This window comes from Pararge aegeria, chromosome 21 (genome assembly GCF_905163445.1).
Source record: "Pararge aegeria chromosome 21, ilParAegt1.1, whole genome shotgun sequence".
In the NCBI taxonomy this organism is placed as follows: domain Eukaryota; kingdom Metazoa; phylum Arthropoda; class Insecta; order Lepidoptera; family Nymphalidae; genus Pararge; species Pararge aegeria.
Window position 1 is genome coordinate 11,145,904 of NC_053200.1, and position 26,990 is coordinate 11,172,893.

Below are 26,990 nucleotides of genomic sequence, written 5' to 3' on the forward strand. Positions count from 1 at the left end.
CTTACGCATTATCGAGAAATATTTATAACAACAAAAGTACTCCAAGTGTTCTTTTTTATAGTTATTTATATTAAGTTTCATTATATATATAATTTTATTATTTTTTATATAATATCTTTATCTTTATATATATATATTTCTTGTGTGCGTGTGTATGTCATTGAACTCGTCCTAGACGGCTGGACCGATTTGAATGAATTTTTTGGTATACGTTTGGGTGTCACCCTGGATGGTTAAGATTCACTAGCCCGAAAGATGGCGCTGGGGTCCGCTAGTAATTATATTATATATATTTATATTTATAAAATCGACATACCTACCCTATGTAACAACAAAAAGCACTTAAATACACTCTAAAAATAAGTAGCAAACAAGGAAGTGCGATTCTTCAACCAAAACACCACTAAAAATACCTACATTAAAATGAGGCAACAAAAAATAAACAAAAAAGTACTGCATGCCGCGTGTCGGGAAAAAATTCTTGGATAAAATATTACGAGCAAAATGGGAATTAGGAAGAGAAAAAATCTTACTTTTGGTCGGTACCAAAATTAAAATTTTTAACTTCGGTCACATAATATTAAAAGATAATGTCCATAAGTTTATAATATTCACGGACGTTATTTTGAGGTGCTCGATGATTGCCATAGCTGTTAATTAGTTCACATGAGGTAGATGTAGGTAGGTAGGTGATGATCTCTGAGTTTCCTTATTGTTAGCTAATAGTGCTTTTCTAGGTCTAGAATAGTTTCTAATATTAGCTAAAACACTCAGTTTTAGCGCAACTACCATAACTTTGACTTGAACTGAATATCAGCGATATTTATTAATTTATTGCAATCACCGAATGAGGGATTATGTTATTGTATAATTCGCAAACATCAAAAAGTTCGCAAACATCAAAGACACAACGGATTTGTTGAATGAACGTGAATCACACTTGCAACAAAAATTTGATCTTCCTATTAAAATGACCTTTATTCTGAGTGAATGAATCACGGTGCACGCCGGTCTTATTGTTAACAGTTCTGTTATTTGCTTGATTCATTCGAGGGGACGCTTTGGTAGCTTCAGGGAGCGGTCTCCCCTCAGACCGACGACGTCCCTCCCACAATAGGGTTGTCATTTCCGTATTTTTATGCAGGAAATTAACTTGGATAAATTAAGAGCGACACTCGTTATAAATATGTAAAAACGAAATGCGTAGTATTCAAGAACCCTAAGTGGTTATAGATGGGGGCGAGTGATGTTTATTATAATTTAGAAATTATGTTCTTCAAACTTTGTTATTTTCTTCGTGGGGTTTCTTTTAGGGAATACATTCTAAAGTACTCGTAGGTATCTACTTAGTCAACGCTCCATCATGCAATCAGCTGCAACAGCGTTCTCAATATTTTCTTATTCTTATTTATTTTTATGAATTATTGGTTAAGGTTAAAATGAAAAAAAAAAATGTTATCGTATGATGATTTTTATTAATATAAACTACCATACCAAGAACATGTACCCCTTCAATAGAGAATCTGCGAAAATTATTTTACCCAATAATTATTTATGATTATAAACAAGGTTCCAAATAACACGGATGACCACAAAAAGACCAAATTTTACTTTAGTAATAAGTAGATATCATTTAACGATTCAATTAAAAGAACGCCATATGCTAAAAAGTTGGTTCAAGCAATATATTGGTGCAAAATTATAGGTTTACCCTGTCGGTTGGCAACCCTATGATAATATTAACGAAAGCCCTTTATAGTGCTGAATAATTACAGCTTAGGTCCCACGTCGTGTCGCGTCGCGTCGCCCTTCGCGATGGCTGATAACGTACGGCTAGCACCCGCATGCTTTTTATTGGCTAAATTGGATGGGTCTATAATATACTTTAATTGTACTAGCAGATGCTTGTGACTTGGCTCTTAAGTCAGTACTATCAGACTCTTCTTGAAAAATGAACATTACTTAATTAATGTTACAGGAATTTTATAAAGTGGGTATATAATTAAACATTTGATACCTCCCGGATGCAAAGATACCTCCCGGTGTCTTAGTCGTTTATCATTAGCTATTACCACCATCATACTGCGATCAACAACCCTCTCCGCCCAGCGTGGTGATTATGGCCAAACCCTCCCATGGGAGTGGCCTTAAGTGGACTGTTTTAGGCTAATAATTTGCTGTAATCTACGACAACCAGACAAATCTGTGACGTGCAACAATCTTGCAATTTTGCGTGATGAAGGCAAGATCTTCGAAAGATTTCGGAACGAAACACATCTAGGAAAATATGTGTAGTGATAAAGATTAAGAAATGTGGCACTATCATCATGTGATTCTATTGAATATTAAAAATTTAGTATATGCCTGTATTGTGCATAGCCTTTCATTCCGCATTAAAATACATCATGGAATATTCTTAAGCGCATAGTTCTAGGTAGTGGCTTAAACAGGGTGTAAACTGAAAAACCTTAGTAGGTAGCAAAAAGTCAGATGATATCAAATACATACATCCTTACCCTCGGATTATTGAAAACAAAACTTCAAGATAGCTTCTATGTATATATGAAGAGCACCCCTTTTACTCTATATTTTTAACATTTGATTGAACCCACAGACAGAACGAACGAAACGTAATGCAGCTTTACCCAAAATTCTTCTGGGTGACTAGGATTTAACAACTTAGTCCAACAAGATCCTGCATTGATTTTGTTTTCAATAGAAAGTGGAAACTGTTTAATATCTGTTTACAAAGTTTATTTATACGAGGTATAGACAAGCTGTCCTTTATTATCTTAGATCGCTCTGGGACTCAAATTGCCGTGAGTTGGAATGTTAAGCCGAGATAATCTCACACAGAGACTGGTTTGCTCGCATTGAATTTTCCACGCACGCTACCTGACCGTTTATACAACAATTCGAGTGGCTTCCTTTCACGTCAATAGTTCGTAATATGCGAGCAGGTAAAAAAGATTACATTAATTTGAACCGTGAAATAGATTAAGCCCTTTTTCGGAGGTTTACGTGCGTAGTGAAATGTAAATGTTACTTAACTGAATAAACTGTCACAAAATAGATTTGGATTTATTTTGCGATCTTTATAAGGTGTTTAACTACGTAGATCATCAATTAATATTAGTTAGTTACACAAAGTACAGTACTCTGTACTGCACTTTCTAACTTCTCTCAGGTTTAAAGTTCATATACAGTTCTTATATTATGAAAATTATGGGAAGGAAATCAAAGTTAGGTAGGATTAACGCAAGGATCGGTACCAGTTCCGTTATTGTTCATAATTTAAATATCCAAGTTTTTGACCGAGTGAATTTACCGATAAGCCTACGGTTTTGGTAAGTAACTCTTGCCATTTGCGTGTTACAAAGTCCTTATTTTAACAAGGCCTTGCGATAAACCTATGACTCAGAGAAACACTTAACCTGCCTACTCAATAATTATAATTTCGGAAATGGCAACCCTGTACTCTTTCGGTAATCTAAATTACTGCTCAAGAATTTTACAAGCGCCTAACAAATAACAAACGGATAAAGAGTTTAGGCAACATTACCTACTCACACAATTTGATAGATTTTATGAATGGTACTTTCAACTCATCACTGGCTGGATAGATTTCTACAGCTAGCCGTTCTCTTGGTATTTTTTTTTCTCTTAGCCTTTGAATGTCATACTGGATATATTAGGAGGATTTTCATTTGATGCCATTTCCTGCGTAACGTCTGGTCAAAAGCCTTGTGCAGGCCACTGACTACTGTGCACAGGTCTTCTAAGGTAAAAGAGAGAGATTTAGAGCAAATAACCAACGGTATCCTTGTAATATCTTTCTTTTCTTGTATGGTCTGCCAATATCACGCAGGTTAGAGGTCACACACATAGTCAGCATCTGGATACACCGAGCTATGTTTCTCGCCACTTGCCAGCAGCTACGCAACTCAATAAAGCGGTTACCAGCTGATATCTTTGTAATTCATTTGATTATGTAGAAATAGTACAAGAATGGTACTGAAAAATTCACTGTGTTGCGTAGCATGCGAATATTATGCCTCTTGTTGGTCTTGCGGCAGTCTGTGGTGGAATTAAGCAAATACCTATTTACGGAACCGTAATCAAATTAGGTATATCTTCGGTCCAAACCGCTGACAGTATTCACAATAAACCGATTACAACCCCAGCAAAGCGTTAATGCGATTAATGCATTATGTAGAATTTCTATTCACGCAATTCAAATAACTTTCCGGTTTATTAAGCATCGCCGAATGATACGCGAGGAATAATGATGAATATATTATTCTTGGGTTCGCGCCACGACTCTCCGACAGGGCGCGTGCGTACGATACGATACATATCTCGTTTAACAATCCGTTCTTAGAATCTGTGCAAAAAATACAAAGCCAAGCCTGTCATTTGAACTCTTTGACAGGCTTTGCATCATCGTCATCAGCCAAAACATGCGCTTAAGCCTCTTGTGATACCACAATGGAAAAATTTACATAGCTTAGGCCTACCACGCTGCTCCCATATTAAAAGATTATTAATACGGTTTAAATAAACCGCTTATTATTGTTATCAAGGACAATGATCACGACGTTACCTCCGAATATCATAGGAAGGAATAAAAGTATACGGTCACTTTCAACCTCCAAAGTTGCACACCGGCTACCAATATGGACTATAGCTTGCTTTACAGATTCAATCAAACATTTAGGTACCTACTATTATATTTTAAAAACTCCGTGACACGCATTAGAATGAGAATGATTAAAATAGGCTGCACAAACTTAACAAAGCCTTAAATCTATTGCCAAAATCAGACAAAAGTTTTTCGGTTAAACCCTTTTGAATTAAAAGGTATAAACACCGTGTTATGAGGATACAGTCACTTCGTTAGGGTATTAACTAAAATCATAACCCTCTCTGCCGTTGTCTATTAAATATTCATAACACGTTTCGATATAGGTACGTCTGTGGTGTACAAATGAATGAATGCACACCCCGATTCTGAGTAATTTCAAATTGCATGGGGGTTGAATTGGTTCGACGGCCCGACCTGCCGGCGTCGGGCGTCGCGACGACGAGTCATTTAGGGCGCCTGTATTTTCTAATAGCCTAAGCATTAAGTACACGCAATCGACTAGGTAAACCGAACCATGAAGCGGGTAGACCGTGTAACTACGACCAAAATTGATGTTAACGAACTCAGACAATCGGTGTCTGCGACGAGACAATATAATTGATATTTTTTTTCACTGCCCGTTCTAGGTACGTTGTGGCGAAATAAATTGTGCTACAAGAACTAACAACGTTATTGGGTTGCCTATAACTAAAACACATAGACCTGCTCTGAATCTTTTTAAATCTGTCCAGTACCTGGTTTCCGAGGACTGTGTGTGTGTGTGTGTCTGGATTGAATCACACACAATCCTAAAGCGAAGGATATTAATTATTATCGTAACCAATTATTGGGTACAAACAAAATAACATAACACAATTTTCTCAAACTTTTCACCCCTTAGGGGTAGATTTTCAAAAAATTCTTGTAACATTGAGAAAGTATTTTTATACATAAACTTACTCTCTTGTGTAACCTAACGGTTTTAGATGTAAGTACTTTGCAGGTCAATTTAAAAAAAATAGGTTATTTGGGTTACTAAAATTACTGTAAATGCTAATGGCTTCTTTTAAGGGCAGCATTACTGTGTTAGAAGACACCACTCTTCCATAACAAGAAATAACCAAACCAATAATTTTCAATTTAATAAAGTACCTCGAGTATAAACAAACTAAATCCTTAAACAAACACAGATGGAGGTAGAGTCTATGAGACACCCTTATGTGTATAATTATTGCATTAGAAACCTTTAGAATTTAGTTAATTTACTGCTAATTGCATTAATTTAGAAATAAAAAGGAACATATCATACAGGCTTCGGAAATGCACGCATCAAATAAAAATAACGCATCAAATTAATAATCTCCGCCTTATATTTAAAGTATGCCCTAAAACCGCTTATAAGATTGAGTGAGGTATTTACCTACGCCTTTTAAAATGTTATGTTTTAAGACACTATTTTTTACAACCATATTGTATAGTTTTGAACCCATAAATTATTCTGTTCTAAATTGTTCCAAATGAGAATGAAAACTTGCGCAAGTTAAACATCAGCAGTTACACTTGATTGCGTTTCAGTGAAATCGGCAACATTATTCATTAGCTATCATATTAAATGAGAAAAACATAGTATGCATTAAAAGAGACTACTACGATAGCACCTAGTGTTATCTATAACTTGTTTGGTTGTTTATTAACAACAAAATAACTTAAGATATAATCGTAAATAGGTACATATCTTGAACAATCATCATCATCATCATATCAACCCATTATCTGCCCACTGTAAGGCATGGGTCTACTTCCATAATGAGAAGGGGCAAGACCGTACTTCACCTCGCTGTCCAATGAGTATCGTTGGACTCCTCACGCCTTTAATTAAGAACACTATGAAAAATTCTCAGACATGCAGGATTCCTCACGATATTTTTCTTCACCGTTGAAACAAGTGATATTTCAATTGCTTTAAACGCGTATAACTTAGAAAAGTAAGAGGTACTGGAATTCGAACTCGGCCCCGAAGTCCTACCCACTGGGCCATCACCGCTAAAACCTTGAACTAAACCTTTAACAACTTTGATGTAAATGAATATGAAACTGAATTCAACGTTTAATTCTCGCTAAGGGAAATAATTAGAGTATTTTGTAATAAATATGTGTACCAATCAACCTAAAAACTATTGTTGCAAGGTAAGGCTCAACAAATAAAAAACTCAAAGTAGCGATGTATAGCGTCAGGTGGTTGACTTTTTTTTTTACTTCCAGCACACAAAAAACTCATGTTGCAGTTTTATCAAATCTGCTGTATGTATGTTTGGTCGATGTTCACGCAAAACTTTTAATGGGTCGACTTATTGTTTTTTTTACGTCAAGACTCACAAAGGTTATCTTCATCGTCTGGCTGCTTTATGCTTAACCTGGTGGTACACCGTGTGTTCGTCACAAATGCAAAATACATAACTAAACAAGAAACTTTAGCATTTAATGTAATTAAATATATAGGTACTTTAGAGTGTATTGTACTTTATGCCGTTTGTACCGCGTCGGTTTTGTTCTAAATGCGTATAAACAAAGCATATCGCTTGCGGGATTTTTTTTTTATTTCGCTGCTTTGTTATAATTTATTTGCATCACTACTAATGAGGAACTACTAATTACTGGGTCGGTAGAAGTATGTGCTATGTAGCTTGTTTTTATATTTAATCTTTCAATTAGTAAGAACAGTTAAAACGTAATTTCAATCCCTGTAAATTGGTTAAAGCGGGTTCTATAGGCTGTATAAATTATAACACAGGTACCAATTCTGTTGTACACAAATTTCAATTACCTAAACTAAACCGGCTAAAAGTATCATTATATTTTTCACAATGTTCCCTGTAGAAAAGGACAGCACTATTGTTTTAACCTTTCAATTTTGTTTTTTAGGGATTTATGTACAGGCACATGTAGCTGTAAAAATAAACGAAAAAATATTACATTTTCGGAAGGCTTTTAAATAGTAAAAATGCGAAACATCTCCCTACTAGAAAATGAAATCGATTACCCAAAAAACAAAAACTTTTAGTTAGACTTTAGGGGTTTTATGCTTTATCAAAATGGATTTATTTAAAGTAAGAAAAGCGAAATTACCGGCCCACTACAGGGCACGGGTCTCCTTCCACAATGAAAAGAGCTTAAGGCCGTAGTCCACCACGCTAGCCAAGTGAATGATGATGGCGAATTTGATAATATACAATGAAAATGATGATAATATAAACTGAATACAAGAAAAGACGCGAATAATGAATATTTTAGAAGTTACCGAACGGAAAGTCCACAAGCATTGCCGCTAGTACGAGCCCAATCGATAACCCAGTCTGGCTGGCTATAGGTACAAGTATCTACTTAGGTATACATTTCTACCTTCCAAGTTCTGACCCTAGGGTATTACCTCGCGCGTAATTTCCAAATTAAGGTAACATTTCTTTCCTTTATTTATGTTTTTTTTTTTATGGAAGACAGGTTCGCGTTTATTCCTGGGGATGTAGCATTGAACCTATACAGCGATAAGTGTGCCAGTTATGTTGTAGACTAATTTCTAAACGAAATTTACATATCTGAATATGTTGCATACCTTTTCTACCGCAAAACTTGAGGTTGACAATAGGACTATTTTTAAAGATGTCATTAGAGTAATTCGAGTGCTCTAAACTCTTAGCTATTGCCTAAAATACGAAAATTTAAGGAGGAGGAGAGCTATGCATTCAAGAAGAAATAAATTACAAAGAAATAAATAAAGTATTCTTCATCATCATCACCACGGTATCTGGAAATAAATTAATTAATCTTTATTTATATATATAAAAGGCAAAGTCTTAGGCATCAAATAGGGGATGAAAATTAATATGCAAGTTTCTATTTTTTTTAAAGTAATTTAAGTTCATATTTTTCTATTATAAGCAAGACTTTTTTGCCAAATCAAACATTGAACTTAACACGTGCGAAGCTGCGGGCAAAAGCTACTTTAATTATCAAATTGCTTATGAAGCGTAAAAGTACCGCAAGTTATCTTACAAAGACGGAACCTCGGTTATAAAAAACTGTAGGAAACTCAAACTATACCTAAAGACAAGCTAAAGCTATAGCGTGGCTATAGCTCATAAAGCCTTTAGCTATAGGTAAGAAAGCCTCAGTCATACGCACCTTATAATGCGAGGTGTTAACATTTTAAATAATACCTACTTGAAATCTTGAGGAAGCGCTAGATACTCGTTAAACTTTCATCACCCCTTTATTTGCGGCGGGGATTTAAAAAGCCTACAGCCAAAGCTAGAAGCAAGTGATAGATAGCCTACAGCTACAGTCAAGTTATGAACTATAAGCCTCGCAATCGTAAGCATCATTGTAATGCAAGGTGTGCTGCCTCCACCACATAACACACTTCAAACTCTTCCGTTCGGCGCTCGTGTTTAAAGTCGCAGACGTGCTTATACTCAAGAAAGTACTTAGGAACTATCTCCTACATTTCCACAGACTATAAATTGTACGATCCCGACGCAAGACCGGATTTGCATGTCTGGAAAAACTGAACTACGCTGATCGAAAAATGCATTCGAATTTTGTTCTTGCGATTAAACTACGTTTTGTTGATGGTGGTTTTAGTATATGCATATTTTTAACGACCAACATCCTGTCTGTAAAAATGCACTTGGATCCTTTTGGAAAACCCCTCCAATCTGGGCTTGCAGGGTGAAAGATTAAAAGAGGGAGTTAAATCCCTCTTAAAAGTCGCCTATCGGCCGTGAAACGTAATAAGGCTGAGAACAATACCAAGATATAGGTATTTTTTTTTTTATCGACCTGTTTTAGTGGTGAGTGTAATAAGTCCCGGGTTCGATGCAGGCAGCTGGCAGTGGTAATTCGGAAGTTTATAATTTCTGAATTTACTTTGGTTTTGTACCGCTTAGCGATTTGGCATGCCGGTACGATGCTGCGTTAATACCGAATAGGGGGGTATACCCGTACCATCATAGACAAGACCGCGTACCGCCAGGTTAGATTGCAGTGAAGAACATTGTAGTGGAATAAAAAAGTCAGTATAATACTGGCTATGTCCTGTGTGAGACCGTTCGTAATCTAACTAATTGGATCCAATTTAGAAATCAAACTTAATGGACAGGCTAAAATCATCACTGGCAAAATAGCTTCCCCTACTAGTCATGTCCTGCGATGACTAAAAATGCCTACGGAATTAGTCAGACATGGAAAACCGGAAGTACATAAATGAAATTAAGATGGCAATTGACTCAATTGCTTAGAATTTTTTTTTCAAAATCAAATCATTATTTGGGAAAGTGTGTTACAGAGAATCATTTTAGCATTTCACGCATATTAGGTACTAAAGCCACTATCAACTCACGTATGCTTAAAAAGTCCATGTGTACCTATAGTTTTTTATTCCAAAAATTTATTAAGAACCAAGAAATAGTATTATGATGAGAAAATTTTACGAAATAGGTATAGAACAACAATAATTTTATTCGGAAATATGGTCTAAAACCTCATTTTTTCGCTCTGAAGCACTAAACTGCATATTAATACTTAGTTTAAGTTCTTTCAACATCATCAGGTTTGCATCTTTTAACTATTGTAACTAAACTACCAAGAAGGTACCAGGCATACTTAGGTAGGTATAAGACATCATTAGCAAGTATCTTAACGGTATATCTACTTATTTAGTGTTAACAATCTTACGTATGTTGTAATGTAATAACCTGTAATTATAAAAGAATTTACATTTGTTCTTTGTACACGAATATATCTAATTTACTTTACTGTTATACGTCCGTTCTCTTTTGCTAATAACAGATAGAAATCATATCCAAGATTGGCAGAGCTTTTCTATTTTGTATTAGATAACCAATTATTGTGAGTTCTGGCGAATTATGTGCAAGAAACTAAGATGATAATATAATGAAAAACAAGATAAAACAATGAAAGCAAGAAAAAATATTTTTTTTTAGATCTACAACTAAATTTTATACAAATAAAAAACAAAATCAAACGTAGACATAGTCGCGGGCAACAGCTAGTAGAGATATAATTATGCCAGGTCAGTATTGTTACTTGAATCGTGATTTCCATAGCGGGGACATTATTATGATTTATGAATAAAAATAGCATAGTTTGTGTTTCACGTGCAGTTAGTATGTACAACCGCGCCGAATGGAATTTCCTGATTCGCGTGCTTTCTGATTCATTTGTATTCTGCTCAGTACATGCGGACCAATGCCGACTTAGTGAACTAACCTATACGCATTGTGTAACGAACGTATTATGCATCGGTACAGGAAACCGTGGCTTCAATTACCAGTGTTTTATATTCTATTAATATGTTTTAATATCCAGACGCTTGGTTTTAATATCTCTGTTAGTAAATATTATGACCAATAGTGATAGGATCGCTTAAATAAACCCTTATTACATTTCATAATAAACTCTACGTACTACTCTCTAATATGCTAATTAGGTACTCATATCTTTTATGAAAACTGATTTTAAAAGGATACGTTGAACTTTGTCGAGAAATATAAAGATAATTTACGTAAGAAATATATGTGTTGTGGTCACAAAATAAGAGATAAGTGTGAATTCCAAAATAACTTATGCTTCAGGTGCAATTTTCTTTTCATCTGGTACACATTTAAATGCGAAGCAACGCGTAAACGAATACTTTGGTGAAAGCTTTTAATTCCTATCTAGGTGTAAAATATTAAGAGTTAACACAGAGTTGAGAAGATAAGAGTAAGACAACAAAAAATGTAAACAGTTATTTATGGGACTTCAAGTACACTTAAGTAAACTTAAAGAGTGAAAGGACTTCTATTCCACATGAAAAATAATGCCTATAAGACGTAAAAAAATAAGATAAAACAGACGAAACCGATCGTCATGGACACGGACATATTGTAAGTAAATAAGTACATACGACAAATTAGGTATAACGTCCACGAAACAATACTTAAATCGGAGCAAAAAAAGTTTAAGTCTAGCATATCAGTGCGGATTATGATTCGAGTACAGTTCAAAAGAAATTAAGAGCAAACATTGAAAAATCATACATAAGTAAGAGAGTTTCTGAAACATGGTCTCGAACGTCCACATTTTATTTTATTGCTATTTTAATTACCTCACGTAAACTTTTTTTTTAGGTTTCGTGAGCAAATAGTATTTACAATTCACATGCTAAGTAAATGGCCTAGGCAAAAATGCATGGAATGTACGATAAAATACGTCGCGTGTGCAGTGGAATTGGGTTGATATGTCGACTGGAGTAAATATCGTGACTCAAAACGTCATGTACAATTATTCTTATAAAGGAATTTAGGGTAGACAATTAAATGCAATTGCAGTTGTCCCCGAATAATCCTACATCAACAACCATTTATTAGACATGCAGTAGAACTTTTCCACAATAATTTAACACATTATTAACAAGTGAAAGGGCCGAGAAAACGACTGATAAACAACATTTACATAATCATTTTAGATAGAAATGAAGCGGAACACATATCCGACCTGAAATGAGACACTCGTTATGAATAATGGAATAATCTCGTTATGAATAAAGAAAATAAGTAAATAACAGTTCTTGTAAAATCAAAAAAGCTACCAGGTATTCCAGATAGGATATGATCCAATTTAATGATGACGACTTGAAAGTTCTAGCAGTAATCATAAGCTAAAACATGACTTAGGATAATCTCGAGGGGTACAAATTTTTCAAGCTATAATAAAGAAGACCGTTGAAGATGTCTTTGGAACATATTGAGCACTAAATTTCCTAACGTTTCCTACGTGACGTAATATTTGTGTAATTTTATGTAGAATACCCGGGTAGTATTCTACATAAAATTACACAATTATATATGTAGTCATATTAATATTTATATGTAGGTACGCTAAATACACCTACATTTGATTCGTTTTATTTGAAAGTCAAACTTTCCATATTTATTATTATTATTGCTGAAACTTTATTTTTTCCTTTTTAACCGATACCACTGACAAGATTCGTAGAGTACGGAGAGATTTAAAAAAAATAAGTGTTTTCTTATTTACATATTTGTTTGTTTAATCTTTTATTCTCCTGTGGTATTCTCAGACCTTTCATAGTTATGCTCACATAATTTAGTGTTTATACTGAATTAACGCGTGTATTCGTCTTTTTCTCCCTAGACCTTTTCTTCCGTCCCACATCCCGTACTCTCCATTCAACACGGTTGTGTGCTGTGATATTACTCATTTATATGAGTTTACTCATATATTGGTAATCCTTAATCCCCAAGCCAATTATGACATCGGAAACTTACTAGTCTCGGAGGCATCCGGCTAGCGGTGCTATGGAACTTGCATGGAACAATGCGGCTTCGACACGTGACCATAGCTTCCGATCTACGACCAGACAGCCACGTGTGCTATGTATTATTTATATTTATATAAGATAAGTAGCCTCACTGTGCCCTGATTGGTCATTTGATAAGCATGCTGTTTATAAGCTGTTTTAATGTCGATGTTGTGGTCGACTTACTATAAATAACATTCCAAGTAGGTTCCACAAGAAAAAGATTTAAAGGCAAAGTCAAATATTTCATTATTCAAATAGTCTCAGAGATGGCATTTGGATGCGTCGTTTAACATAAAAATGTGTATATGATATTGAGATGATGGCGAAATTACAAGGATTTCAAACGGCCTGCTCTAAGAAGGAGCCCAGATAAACTTAGCCGAGTTTTACTTAGGACTAAAATAAAGTTACAAATGTCGTTAGCACATTTTTAAATAAACATTACGCTTAAATAAATTCAAAGTAATAAAAACTCCACTTTCCTTTTCTAATGGAATTTAAAAAAGGACGATATTTTAGTTCTACAGAATAAATAAAAGTGAAACACTGACTTGGCAATTGAAAATAATTAAATAATTCAAACAAACTAAAAAACACGCTTGGTATAAAAAACTAAACTAATTTCTTTCTTTTAGTTTATTCATAACAGCGATTTTTTTTTAGTTTTTCTTGATCTATTATTTTTATTAGAGTAAAAGTAATCGGTAACCCATCCACCATTAAAGAGATAAAATATAAATATATATTTTTTTTTTTTATTCAGTGTGCCCGTCTCTCGAAATGCAAGTTCTAATTATTATTTAAAACAGGCCATTAAAAAGTAACAGCTAACGCCCTCTACCATCTAGTAGCTTAATGTTTTCTGTGGAATTTGTTAGGTACGCGAACGCCATAGGTTTTTTACATTTGGGTGTAGTAATTAGTAAAAAATCTTATTTTTTATAGTGAAAATTGGAATAATCTTTTCAGATTACAAAGTTTGAAAGAAATCTGCCCGTTTAAAGTGGGTCAAAATCGCGCCCAAAGAAGTCGGTTACAAACAAACATACAAACTTACAGGTGAAGCTAATAAAAAGCGTGTAATAACAAGTCAAGTCTGATATAAAAATAGCAGTTTTATTTATAAATTCACCGATATTCCCACGCACGAATATAAAAAACTTGCTGCCTTGTGTTATGTAGGTATACTTAACTACGATAAAATGCCAATGATTAGCATTAATTGTCCTCTCAGGAAATGAGTCTTCATTCCACAGCTGGCTGGACATACACTTGGGGTGGTCAAACAACCATAAATGTAAATCAACATAAAAAGCCATCCGGCCGTACCCTCTTCAAATTGTGACAATTTTTAGCTGACTTTAAAAAAAAGGAGGAGATTCTATGTTCGACCATCGTTTATTGTACAATATGTGCGACGATTTCATCGTCCGTTGCTAACCTGTTTTGAAAACTATTTTACTGTTGCAACCTCTGAGGTATTCACCACCAAGTTAGGATCTCTTTAAATTTTGTAGCCACAATTTGTTCGACTTTGGCAAATCAAATGGAATCAAAGACTGATTCGATTCTACTTCTTTCATTTCACTCAGACAAACGAGCGAATGAGTCATCACTTTCTGCTATTCTAAAGTAGATTAACTGATTTTTTTTAAAGTTTGTTCAAACGATTTTCAACCGACTTTAAAAAGAAGTTTCAGAGAAAGTTATATTTCTTATAACATACGCTATTCGTATTTGTTACACAATGCATACTTTCACAATAATACATAAAACGTGAAATAGTAGACTTTATATGAAACAAATATTTAAGCGTCACTTAAAATAACTTTTTTCTAGGGCGTTATAACGGAATTTACGTGAAATCGTGTAAAATATGTTTTATTTATTAAAAAATTCTACTTATGTACTTAATAATATAAACGAAATTAAATACAAAGTATGGATTGTATCTATTTTAAAATATCTACATTATATACGAAATTACGTACACAGGATTCTAGAGCTACCTACTTCTTGCTTGCAACTGCCTTAACCTGAAACTAATGATTTTTTCAGAGACAAACTTCAAGAAAAACACTATCAATGTGTTGTGTTAATCCGTCCGATCCCACAATTTTAATCTCCAGAGCCAATGACTATATTTTTATACTTATATCACTGATGATATTTTGCCCTACTTATATAATATTACTATCAATAGGCCAGTTGACAGATCTCACAGGTTTCCAAGACACTAACTTTTTTAACATTGAACAGATATCGGTTCCCCTTGTCTTGTTTATCCCCACCTTAAATCAAAACCTAGTAATAAATAAGGAAATAATAGATAGATAGATAGATTAACTTTATTGCAACAAAACAAGACACTATACGAAGAAAAACACAACAGTGGAATATCTATACCTATATATAATTTTTACCTAATGGGAAAGTGTTGCTTATCTATGATACATACCCACCGTTCCCAGAAGATTGATAAGAATTCGGGAATGTACGGAATGACTGTTTATACATTTACTTTAAAAGTAAATACTATAGATACTAGATAGCATTGTTTAGTGTCATCTGATTCTACAAATAACAGATTATGAGTAAATCGTTTCTTTGGACAACTGATAATACGGAGGGTAGGTTAGTAATAAGTATTGACGCGTATTATAAGCCACCATTTATTTGATTTTGGACGTTAAAATGAAATAAGATTATGGTAGCAATTAATAGTATACCGATTATAAAATGTAAAATTAAGTAACTTTTCAATTAAGTAAATTAAGTAAGTTTTTTAACACAATGACGGTGTATAGTCAGTACATATTTGAAAATTTAATGTACGTTCATAAAAACATTTCTAAATTAAATAAAAAATGTGACTGCAATAATTTAAACATTAGAAGTAAGAATTAACTTACAGTGCAATAAACTAGCTTACATAAAATTCATAATTCGTGTAAAGGAAATTGCATACAATTCTACAATAAACTACCAATTGACATCTTGGAGATGTCTCTTAAAAAGTTTAAAGTTTGTTTTAAACGTAAGCTTATAGAAAAGTCCTATTATTTTATAAAGGACTACGTAAACGATAAAATAGCTTGGGTGTAAATTATTGCTCTAACCAGGTTGCTCTTCTAATAATTTAAAATGACATTGTGAGATGGTGATAACAAAAAAAAACACCCGGCTAAGTTTGTTGTGGGCTTCTTCTTAGACCAGGACGCGTTTGGAACCCTCGTAGCTTTAGTTTTAAGTTTACGAATGTGGTTATCGCCATCATCTCACTACCGTGTAATTCTTATGTACGCATCAAAAGTGCCACCTATGTACTTGAATAAAGATATTTTTGACTTTGACTTTGACTTTAACATTTAAACCACGCTTCAGCAATAGCGGGGTATCAGTACAATGAAAGTACACTACTGAACTGTCTCGTTGGTCCACTGGTTGGTATGTTTAGGAGGATCATAAGATCCTGAAATCGATTTCCGGGAACCGTGCCATAAATCTGTTTAGGGGTTTTCTGACCAGAGTTACAAAACTGGTGGTGTCCAGAGACAATAGTAGAGAAACTCCAATACGACTACGAATCTAACAACGCTACATATTAGTATTAAATGTACAAGCAGAGTGATACAATAATAAAAATTAATTAAACACCAAGTAAATATACGAGATGAATTGGGTTTTATTAATAGGGGAACATTCGACATTATCATACAATCATATCAACTTTTATTTCACTGACTCCAAGCCGTTGAATCACTTCCGAACATTTAATAGGTTTAATAAACAGCCTGCTTCCATAGCCCGTAGTCGACCCCCATCGATACCCATGCGGGTGACAAAAAAGGGCATCCACACCCAAAATGACGTCTGTTCGAGTTATGAACCAAATATGATAATCCTAAGATCAAAACCTGACTAGCAACATGTCGTTTGACATAGGGTATAATATATATCCCACACGCCTATATACTTTGTGTTCGCTTCATTAGCAGGTTTTATTGTGTGCATGCAGTAAAAATGCCTTGAACAAGAAAAAAACCCTACTACAATTTTGTTTTTTTATTCAGCTAAAAAAAAAATACTTACTTTGGCTTCTCCATATAAGTCGTAATATTGTAAAGAAAAATATGATAGTGGACTCACTTCGGCCTACTATGATACTGGCATTTAGCCAGCGTCTTAGTATTCTTAACCTTGACAGGCAACTTGTGGAATGCGAAGTTGCGTTTGAGGAGCACGTGGCTAGGTAAGCAATAGGAAATCGGAAATAGACGTTAAAGAAAGTTCCACAGTCAGTAACAATTTGTTTACTACTTGTGTTGTTTTTTTATAAATTACATCTTCTAGTTATTTTTTTGCATAAGCAAGACCTAGCTATCCGAGACATTTGTCAGGTGACCCTTGTTAAAAATCATAAAAAAACAAACATAATTATAAATAACGAGGCTCCATGTTGAATTAAGTATATCAGTAGATTTGCCATTTACTACAGGTACATTCGTATGTGTAACTCTTTGTTTATAGTTCTCCCAGATCTGTATCGTAAAGGATTACTACAGAACATAAATCTTGAAACGTTTAATCTGTAGTAAGGTCTAGCCCTTATATTGACTCGCCCGGATATCGGGAATTGGGACCGAGAGACAAAAAAAGGCACACGCTCCGAAATATTGGGGTGTGTGTTAACCTTAACGCGTAAAGAAGGGTGCCTTTACTACTTACTAAACATAGATGAGCAACTACCGGATTTGAACTCTAAACAAGTCTTGAGATGAGGTACGGCTAGGTATGCCAAATGTAATGAATTTCTAGTATATGTCCTGCTATTTATTGCGAGTATCTTTGGAATTATATAATCTTACATTTATAAAAAACACCTGCAGAGCTTAGTCTTATTATTCTGAGGAGACATAGAGATTTGGAGTTCAGATAACGTAACAAAAAAGACTAGTAAGTAGGTACATATTATGTTATCCTTACTAATTTTATAAATACGAGAGTTTATTTGTTTTGTTGTCCTTCTTCATCCAACTAGATTTTTGTTCCTAGACGATTTGTAAAACCGTAATAAAAGCGGACGAAGAAACCGGGCAAAACCTAGTATAGAATATTGAGGATTACCCGTCGGCCAAAATCCATAGCCAGCGTTTGAACCAAATATTCTGAACTGCTTCTATATCTGCTATGCTATAAGCTTTGAAGCACAAAAGATACCTACTTTCAATGGCTAAAACCTTTCCTATAAGTTACCTATGTGCTAAACGTTTTACAGCATTCCATTTTTCAACAAAATAAAATCATCCACAAACCCTTCAAATATGAACATGAAATGTATATAACTGGTAGCACCTACACATCAAACAACTCGCTTGAGATTAGTGTTGCCATGCCGCCATATTAAATTTTAGCAGACTCCCAAAAAGCTGCAGGGACTTTTATACTTGACGTACTTATATGCCTCGTATATCGACGCTACCGAACAAGTTCAGCGCTAACTTTTTGCTCGCAAATTAGAGTATGTGATAAAAACGCAGTCAGTTTAGGGTAGCCAAATTATAAAGTATGAAAAACAGGACTGAATAGAAATATTGAGCAAGTGCTTGATAAAAAGAAATAAATAAACAGCACGCCTTCGGATACAAAAAATAGCTCACTTAAAAATGACACATTTAGAACTAAATTGTATTGAATAATGTAAGAATTCTTAACTCACGCTAACCATACATCCAAATACATTAAGAAGTTATCATAAAATTCCTCTTAAGGGAACTCGTGTCAAAATGTCCTAAGCAGAAAGTTAGAAGTATCAGAGAAATACATACCTATTAGTAACACGATATTGGTACATTAACCTCAAACCTGCCATACTGAAAGAATTAACAGCGTATTGGGTCTAGGACCTAAATCCCTTACTTTGATACACGTCTGATTGTACGGTGACCAGAATTGAGGCATTTATTAAGGTTGGTGATTACTATTTACCTTCCCGCTGAGTCAGAGTTCATTCACATAGCCAGTCCGTCCGCGTAAATTGGTGTGTTTAGTGTTAATCCTTCTAATCGTTTAGTTCGCGTATCTAAACGTATTGCTGTCTGTCTTTTTTTTTACAGATATATATATTAAACTCGCGCATTTTATAAAACGCAGATTTTTCGATTGTTTAGTTTTCTAGGAAACCAAAACACAAGATAATAAAATTTTTATCAAACGAAAATAACAAAAGTCTCAAGTTACAGTAAAGCTGGCGACCCTACGACGAGGCGTGTCATACTAAAATGATGAAGACAGATTTACACAAGAGCATTGAGTAAAAATATTCACCCCAACCCATCCACTCTAACCTTGAACAAAGAAATTCAACCGGCCTGACACGTGGCAAAATGGAAAGAAATGATAATAAAACACAAAAAATACTTTACAAACAAGACATTCACACTATCCTGTAGTTATCAAAATTCGGGTGGCTCATACAAAAAAGGCATTGAAGTGTCGACGAGGTGAGTTACCTAGCTTTTTTAGCTTTTGTGTCATTACGTAGAACAATATGGCAAAAAAAAAAACAATAAAATAAAAGTAAAGACTAGATTAATCGTAGAAGCAATTGTGTGCCCGTATTATCGCAGTATATGAATTGTAGACGAGGGACCACCGGGGAAAAATGTAATTTCCGTTTTATGTTTTGAATAATGATGTTGTTAGCTTTTTTTGGTTAGCTTGTTTTTTTATAACAATATCCAATATACCTACGCTGTAATAAAATTAGGAATTTGATGTTAGTCATTGTAACTCTATGAACGTCCACTGCTCGATACCCCTGGCTTACAGCACGAATTCCTTAGTATAAGTTCTATCACAGATATTGTTTAACATCTTGATGCCGTGAGTAGGTACATATTGTCGGAGGTAATTAAGCCTGTGTCTATTGGTATGGTCCTAAATCCATCGTCATGAGACCCTTAAATCCTTCGGTCCAAGCTATGAGCTCATCGGCCGAATCGCTGAATCCTTTTCATCGACCGCTAAATAATTTTGATATTTCTTATTACGTCAATGAGTAGTATGATACACTAAAACATTACTTTTTGTATGTATATGTGCTTAAAATTAAAAAACGTCATAAAAATATAAAACTCCTCACAATATGAAAGAATATTATGTTACACCTGCGGCCTGCCCAATACAAATTTAACGGATCGTTGAAATGATTCGAGTCGCGTATATCTGATCCGATGATAAATTACCTTCGTCTGCTCAACTCAAGTTTGCCTTTGTAACAATAAAATGTACGCATTAACTATATATCATAAGGCTTTTCGAATTGGATATATAAGTTAATGTACTGAATTAATGTACTGTTCATAATGAATCTTTGATTTACGAGTATAATCTGTTATCAATTTTGAAGCAAGTCCATAATTTATGTTGCTACTTGCCTATAACTAGGAAAATATGTATAAGAATTTGACATGAAATACTAATTTCAAAATTGTGATCGGAGCACAATAGTATTATCGGAGCTACTATGAGCCAGAAAAAGTTATCAAAAATTAAGTTCGAAATCACTATTTAAAAAAAATCCAAGTCATTATTGCTCTTATGAACACCAAACTGCTAAATGCAGAAGTGATTTCAACACAATTATTTTTCATTTGAAACATTTCAAAGTCAAAAAGTCAAAGTCAAAAATATCTTTATTCAAGTAGGCCCACAGGTGGCACTTTTGATGCGTACATTACATTGTTAGGTAGGTTAGAATTTTTTTAATCGGATATACTAATTGCTAACAATGCAAATGAAGAATCCCAGGAGAAATTCTCCAGAATGAAAGGAGAATAAAACTCCAACCACATGCGACTACTATACATACATTACTATACTACTATACATTTCGTCGAAGAGTATGCTTAGCGCTGTAATAAAACAAGGTTCGGCGTCGAAAGACGTAGAGCCGGGGGCTGGGAACGCGCTGTATTGATCTGCCGCCGGAGCTCCCCCTTCCCTCCAACCCTCCCGCCCCGCCAGACATTACAGGAGCACTCGCAACCCTCACCCCCTGACGCACCGCGCGCCCTCCCATCACCCTGGCGATACGCAGCCACACCCCTTTTTAATACGAACGCCGAGTCACGGGATTTTCCAATTCAATTTACCCAGCAATCGAGAATAGATGACTAGACCAAATCACATATAACTATAATATAAAACTTAATAAAGTCGTAACATTAAATATTAATCGCCTAAATCGAAACAACGCACACGCGATTGAAATCGATAATGATGAGTGAAAATGGTTGAGAACGCAAGATGTCGGCGATTCCGAGAAAAGCGCACGAGACCGATTTTAGGATATTTGTCATTTATCATGCACACTTTGTCGCAAAAAAGAAGATTAAGAGAATGCGAAATGCTTACTACCATATATAGAGTAGCGAATGCCGAATTCGATTATGGACACAATAAGCAATGAGACATTTTCGTAAGTTCAATGACTCCGCGAACAATGTACCGCGAGAGACAGTCGGGAACGACGCGACCCGCCAGTGCCAGCAGCATCTGGTACACGCCACGATCAGGGATTTTATTTTATAGTCACGCCACATGTCCTGACCAAATGTCTATCCAATAATATACTCGGTAGTAACGTAAAACAATAGGGCAAAATCTGTTCGTGACAGTTTTGTAATTTAAATAACAAGATAGACCAATTATACTAGTATCTACCTTCATTACCTAACTAACAATTTATTAGAAGATATTGTCAAACAGATTTAAAATTTACAAGTTCATAAATGATTAAGCGATTGCGAACCGGAAATCAATTTTAATTACGATTGGGTCAAATTCACTTTCGTTGGTAAAATGAGTCAATATCGATAACATAACTGGCTGACTCATCAGTGCAAGTTGAAGACATACGTACTTAGCGAGAATAAATTCGTGACGCACAAGTCATAGTCATCTTTAATGTACAGCCTATTGTTTTGCAAATACAACAAGTGGGACCTATTCATTTACCTATATTCCGAATTTGGTATCTGAAAAACATTATCTTTGACTTATTATCTTAAGTAGCCACATATCAGCTGCATTTTTTTCATTTTCAATAAAAATTGTGGTTTCAACTCAAAAAGTTTAATGCTAACTTCAACCAAACTTGAATACACAAAATATAAAAGTGAGGAAAACTGTAAGAATATCTAATGGTTAAAAAAGGTGCAAAATATAATAACGTAAATTATTGCTCTAACCAGGTTGCTCTTCTAATAATTTAAAATGACATTGTGAGATGGTGATAACAAAAAACACCCGTCTATGTTTGTTGTGGGCTTCTTCTTAGACCAGGACGCGTTTGGAACCCTCGTAGCTTTAGTTTTAAGTTTACGAATGTTGTTATCGCCATCATCTCACTACCGTGTAATTCTTATGTACGCATCAAAAGTGCCGCCTATAAGTGGGCCTACTTGAATAAAAAATATAAAATAAAACGACTCCATAAAAACTACATCAGAGCACAAAACTCGTTAGAAATAGAAAATATACAGCACATTACTGTAACCCACCATAGAATTGCAAAGTCAAGTCCACCCACTCGACAATGCATACCCGCGGAGACTTGCAAGTTACTCCAATCGAGTTAGTTCAAGAGCATTACTTTCTAGTGACTCATAGGAAGAGAGCTATCTCGTACAGACGGTCCCAATAAGGAAGAGGGTAATAAACAAATTCATCTCTCCCATCTTATGTGGCTTCGTTGCCCATTAAAATACACAATGCTGCACTTTATTCCATAGTGCCCGGCCCCAGTGCTCGAAGGGCAGATGTTATTTTTAGGCTTTAAATTGATACAGCAACAAAGGAAGGGATGTGTGCAATTAACACGCACTTTCAACGTAACACGATGATGACAGCGTGATGGAATTCTCGATAACATTATTACGCGATAGCAGAATTCATACAAAAATGCTTATAAAGTGTTTTCATATACCTCAATATATACATAAAAAGATGATGAAGCGGTGAAAGCCCAGTGGGTCGGACTTCGACTTCTTTTTCGGGGGACCGCACGCGCATCTAACTTTTCTAAGTTATGTGCATTTTAAGAAATTAAAATATCATTTGCTTCAACGGTGAAGGAAATCATCGTGAGGAAACCCGCATTCCTGAGAATTCTCAATAATTTTCTCAAAGATATGTGGAGTCTACCAATCCGCACCTGGGCTATCGTGTCCGGCCCCTTCTCACTGCGGGAGTAGAACCGTGCCCTGTAGTGGACCAGTAATGGGTTGATATGATGATAATGATGAAACATAAAATAACCCTCTCAGTCACTTTTTAGAGAGGAAGATTATTTTACAAGAAAAAGCCGTCGAAATCAGGTCAAGAGAACAAAAACAAGCAACACTCTTATCCCCCAATCGTATTCACATTTAATTAAACACTCTCAGAAAAATAAAGCCACTTGGGTACAGGGGCGTATATCAGATTGTTCTCGGAAGACAGTTCTGACACTGGCTGACCTAATTGAATATAATGGTGTGTTATTCATCTGCCCGGTCCCTTCTTGATGCCTTACAAAAACATATTATGAGATGCGGCATTACTGAGGCGTCCGCATCATAGACGTATAGTGTAATAGGTTTGAGTTTCATTTTATAACTCTTACATGTCATTAAATTAATTGCGCTATTAAAATAAGGGGCCCTTGTGTACTGCCAGTCAATGGGAATGATGGTTGATTGTTTACAAAATGCTTCACTGTGTTTACTCTAATTCTATTTCAAGAATACTTTTACGCATAACGCTTTCGTGTAAATCACTTCAGAGTAGTTTTATAATATGATGAACAGTCTGATAAATCCACAAATCAAAATATTTTAGCACATATTTTATAATGTGTATGCTATACTTAGAAATAGTAGAATTATGGATGGGATACTTAAGATATACGATGTTAAGTACCAAATAGTAAAACAATCTCTGTGTAATTGTATCACTGGTCAAGACTAAATGAATGAAGAACATAAATCTTCGGATTATTAATGCTCATTGGATTACAAGTACTAATTTAATGGAATTTCCTCGACGCTCCAAAACACGATTGTTATCACATGTTGGTGATACTAACAGGGACCTATGGTATAACACAATCTTCGAGACATAGACCCCCATGCCTAGAAGAACATGTTATACCATAAAGACAGTGCCAATTTCCAAACTCCGGGGTAGTCGGTATACCTTCCGTAGTCGAACATTCCAATCACTATACAGTCGATCGAGATAAGTCGTTAGAATAAAATATCTTAAGGTATTTAAATTTCATTCAACGTAATAATTATGTTTCCTTATTTATGGGTCAACATTCTTTAAGGTATGTGGTTGGATGTTTTGTTTTGTTTATCTTACTGTTAAACAGAGCACCGTTCATCCTTGAACTGTTCTATATTTAGAGTTAAAGACGATCTTTTGATCCTTACCATATCCCTACTTAAGTTCCCAGAATTTAGTGACGAGATTGGGTGCATTCGAAAGTAACTGTAGCGCTTTTGAAATATGTTTATCAATAGCCAGCTTTGTTAGCTGGATTAATGAAAACGTTTTGTAAGAAATGAATGGTTAAAAGGAAATATTATTGCGTAAATTTCTAGTTAACATGCAAGTATTACAGGTCGGAAATCGAAGTCAGTTTATATTTTCGCGGCAGCTGGTGTTGAGTAGGTATGTCGCGGTCATTTACATAGGTCTCCGATAAGCGAGCTATATTTAGAGAAAGTGGGGATGCGCTCTGGGTCTGCCTCGCACCTCAGTTACACCTACGCGTACCCACTCCCTTAACCTAACCAGTCGCCTCTCCTCGCAGGACATTCCAGTTCCTAAACATGCTTACATATAACTTAGACGATATCTACTAATCAACTATTAGACATCAACTCACCAATTAAGCTAGATAAAGCGGCCATCAAGCTACAATACAGTTAGCTCCCAGATAATGGGTCTTTACTTAATACGTTAAATGGCCTCTTTAGAGTCGTCAAGTGCACGCTTTGTTAAGGCTGTTACAGCAGTTAACATTAACGAGAAAAGTGGCAGATAACTCATGACTCGTAAGTAGCCTGTCGGCGAGACTGGCCCGATGTATTATCTGCAGCGTTGGAGCGATAAAAACGAACAAAGAACAATATAAGCCATTTTAACTACCTTTCGCATGAACTCGGCTTGCGGGTTCGGGTGACAGTTCGAGCTTGTCGCAGACATCGCGTTTTTCATGTACCCCAATATCGGTTTGGCCGTTAATATTAATCGAATTACGGTTTTCTAAAATTTGAACTTCAGGTAGATGTTATGCAGTTGTTAAATTGCAGGATATGATCGTTCAAGTAACCGTCATACCCTGGTCGTTAGAGTGTAAATCCGCTGAGGGGCGCGTCTTTCGCCGGCAAAGAATGCAAGTGTGCGTGCAAAATTTTCAATCGGGCAAATAAGCCGTGCAACACGGCGGCGCGGCAGATGTTAATGAAGCAGCCGAGACGCGGTAAACGGGATCCGCCGGTAGGTATCGAGATTACAGTGCAGCCAAGGCACTGGGTAAGTGGGTACAAGTCACTGCCCGTGAAATTATATCACGAGCGAAATCACCAGACAGACTCGTTATTACGGCACTGATGATAGATAACGAAAACGTTTTCGTAACTTTAAACGAAATTATTTACGGCGCACGTAGAATTTTAAAACTAACAATCAACCTGGTATCCAGATATACCCACATTAAAACCAGAATATTCTTCAATCATCGAAAAATATAAAAACTTACTGATGATATTAATCCATAAAAATGTTTTCAAAAACCTGTAATAAAAATATAAAAAAACTTACCATGCTTTGACGCGAATGAGGACCTCTCCTTCGGCTAATGTGGGCTCGGGCTTCTTCAAAATCTTCACAGTTTTGAGACCCCCGAAGCCGGTAAGTACGACTGCGCGCATCTCTTTGGGCGGTGGGGTCTCCTTTTCTTTCTCCTCGGTGGCCTTTTCGGGGGTCTCTTCTGGAGGAGTTTCAGTGGTGCCATTCTCCGTCGGGGTCTTCTCGGGCGCTGCTGCCGCGGGGGTGTCCGTACTCTCCGTCATGTTTAGTTGCGTGTGTGGATCGAGCGGTACGGTAAGCGGACGCGGTGCGAATGAGGCGGAAGCCGGCCGGCGAGATGACGCGTCGCGAAACGAATGAGTGGAGGGAAGGGCTCTTGCGCGCAGCCGGGCCCAGGGTGGCGGGGTAGCGAGAGGGGCGCGGGGCGGGTGCGACAGGTGGCCGCCGCCGCCCGGCCCCCGCCCGCGCCTCCCCTCCCCCGGCACCGACCCCCGCTCGATATTGCACTACACAAAACCTGGATTAACTTTATTACTCCATGCCCGACATAAAACCTACAGTCCTATAGGCGCTACGTAGGAAAAACGCCCAAAACCTAAGCACTACACGCTACGAACGTGACTTGGCAACGGAATCGATAACGCAAGGGTATGGGGCGGCGTGAAAATCGATATATTGTTTGAACAATATACTATGTTGTTTTCGCAGCGTATCGCGGCCGGGCTGCCGGAAAATTCCTAAATCCCTTATAATTTTATCACGATGCCTATTGCCTACCCGCATCGGTATAAATGGATAGCTCGCAACTTGTTGAACATTACAACAGGTTTTGCTATTATAAACAGGGATTACTGTTTCTTAAGATTCTATTTTTAGTTTTAATCTACCGATACCGGTAAACCTTTATCTATAGTTTTATTCCTATCAGTCGTAAATTATTAAGAGGAGTTAGAATTTAATTAGGCAATTAATTTGAAAATTACACCAGTTTTTAGTCGACTTCCACACATTTATCTACGGTTTTTATAAATCAGTAAGGAAAATAAGCTAGGTAGCTAGATAGTAGATACCTTGTTACTTAATTGTGAACTTTGCCTAGTTACTTAAATGAATAAAAAG

At 35.8% G+C, this 26,990-nt stretch overlaps 1 protein-coding gene across 2 annotated transcripts in view; it reads right to left on the bottom strand.

Moving 5' to 3' along the window:
* The window catches only part of LOC120633033 (synaptic vesicle membrane protein VAT-1 homolog-like), a 52,695-nt gene extending 26,455 nt beyond the window's left edge, over positions 1 to 26,240 (bottom strand). For both annotated transcript variants that reach the window (XM_039903071.1, XM_039903072.1), the window contains exon 1: positions 25,884 to 26,240. In XM_039903071.1, the coding sequence (XP_039759005.1) occupies positions 25,884 to 26,134 (251 nt within the window). In that variant the 5' untranslated portion in view covers positions 26,135 to 26,240. The remainder of the gene's footprint in view (positions 1 to 25,883) is intronic.
* Between the last annotated feature and the right edge of the window lie 750 nt (positions 26,241 to 26,990).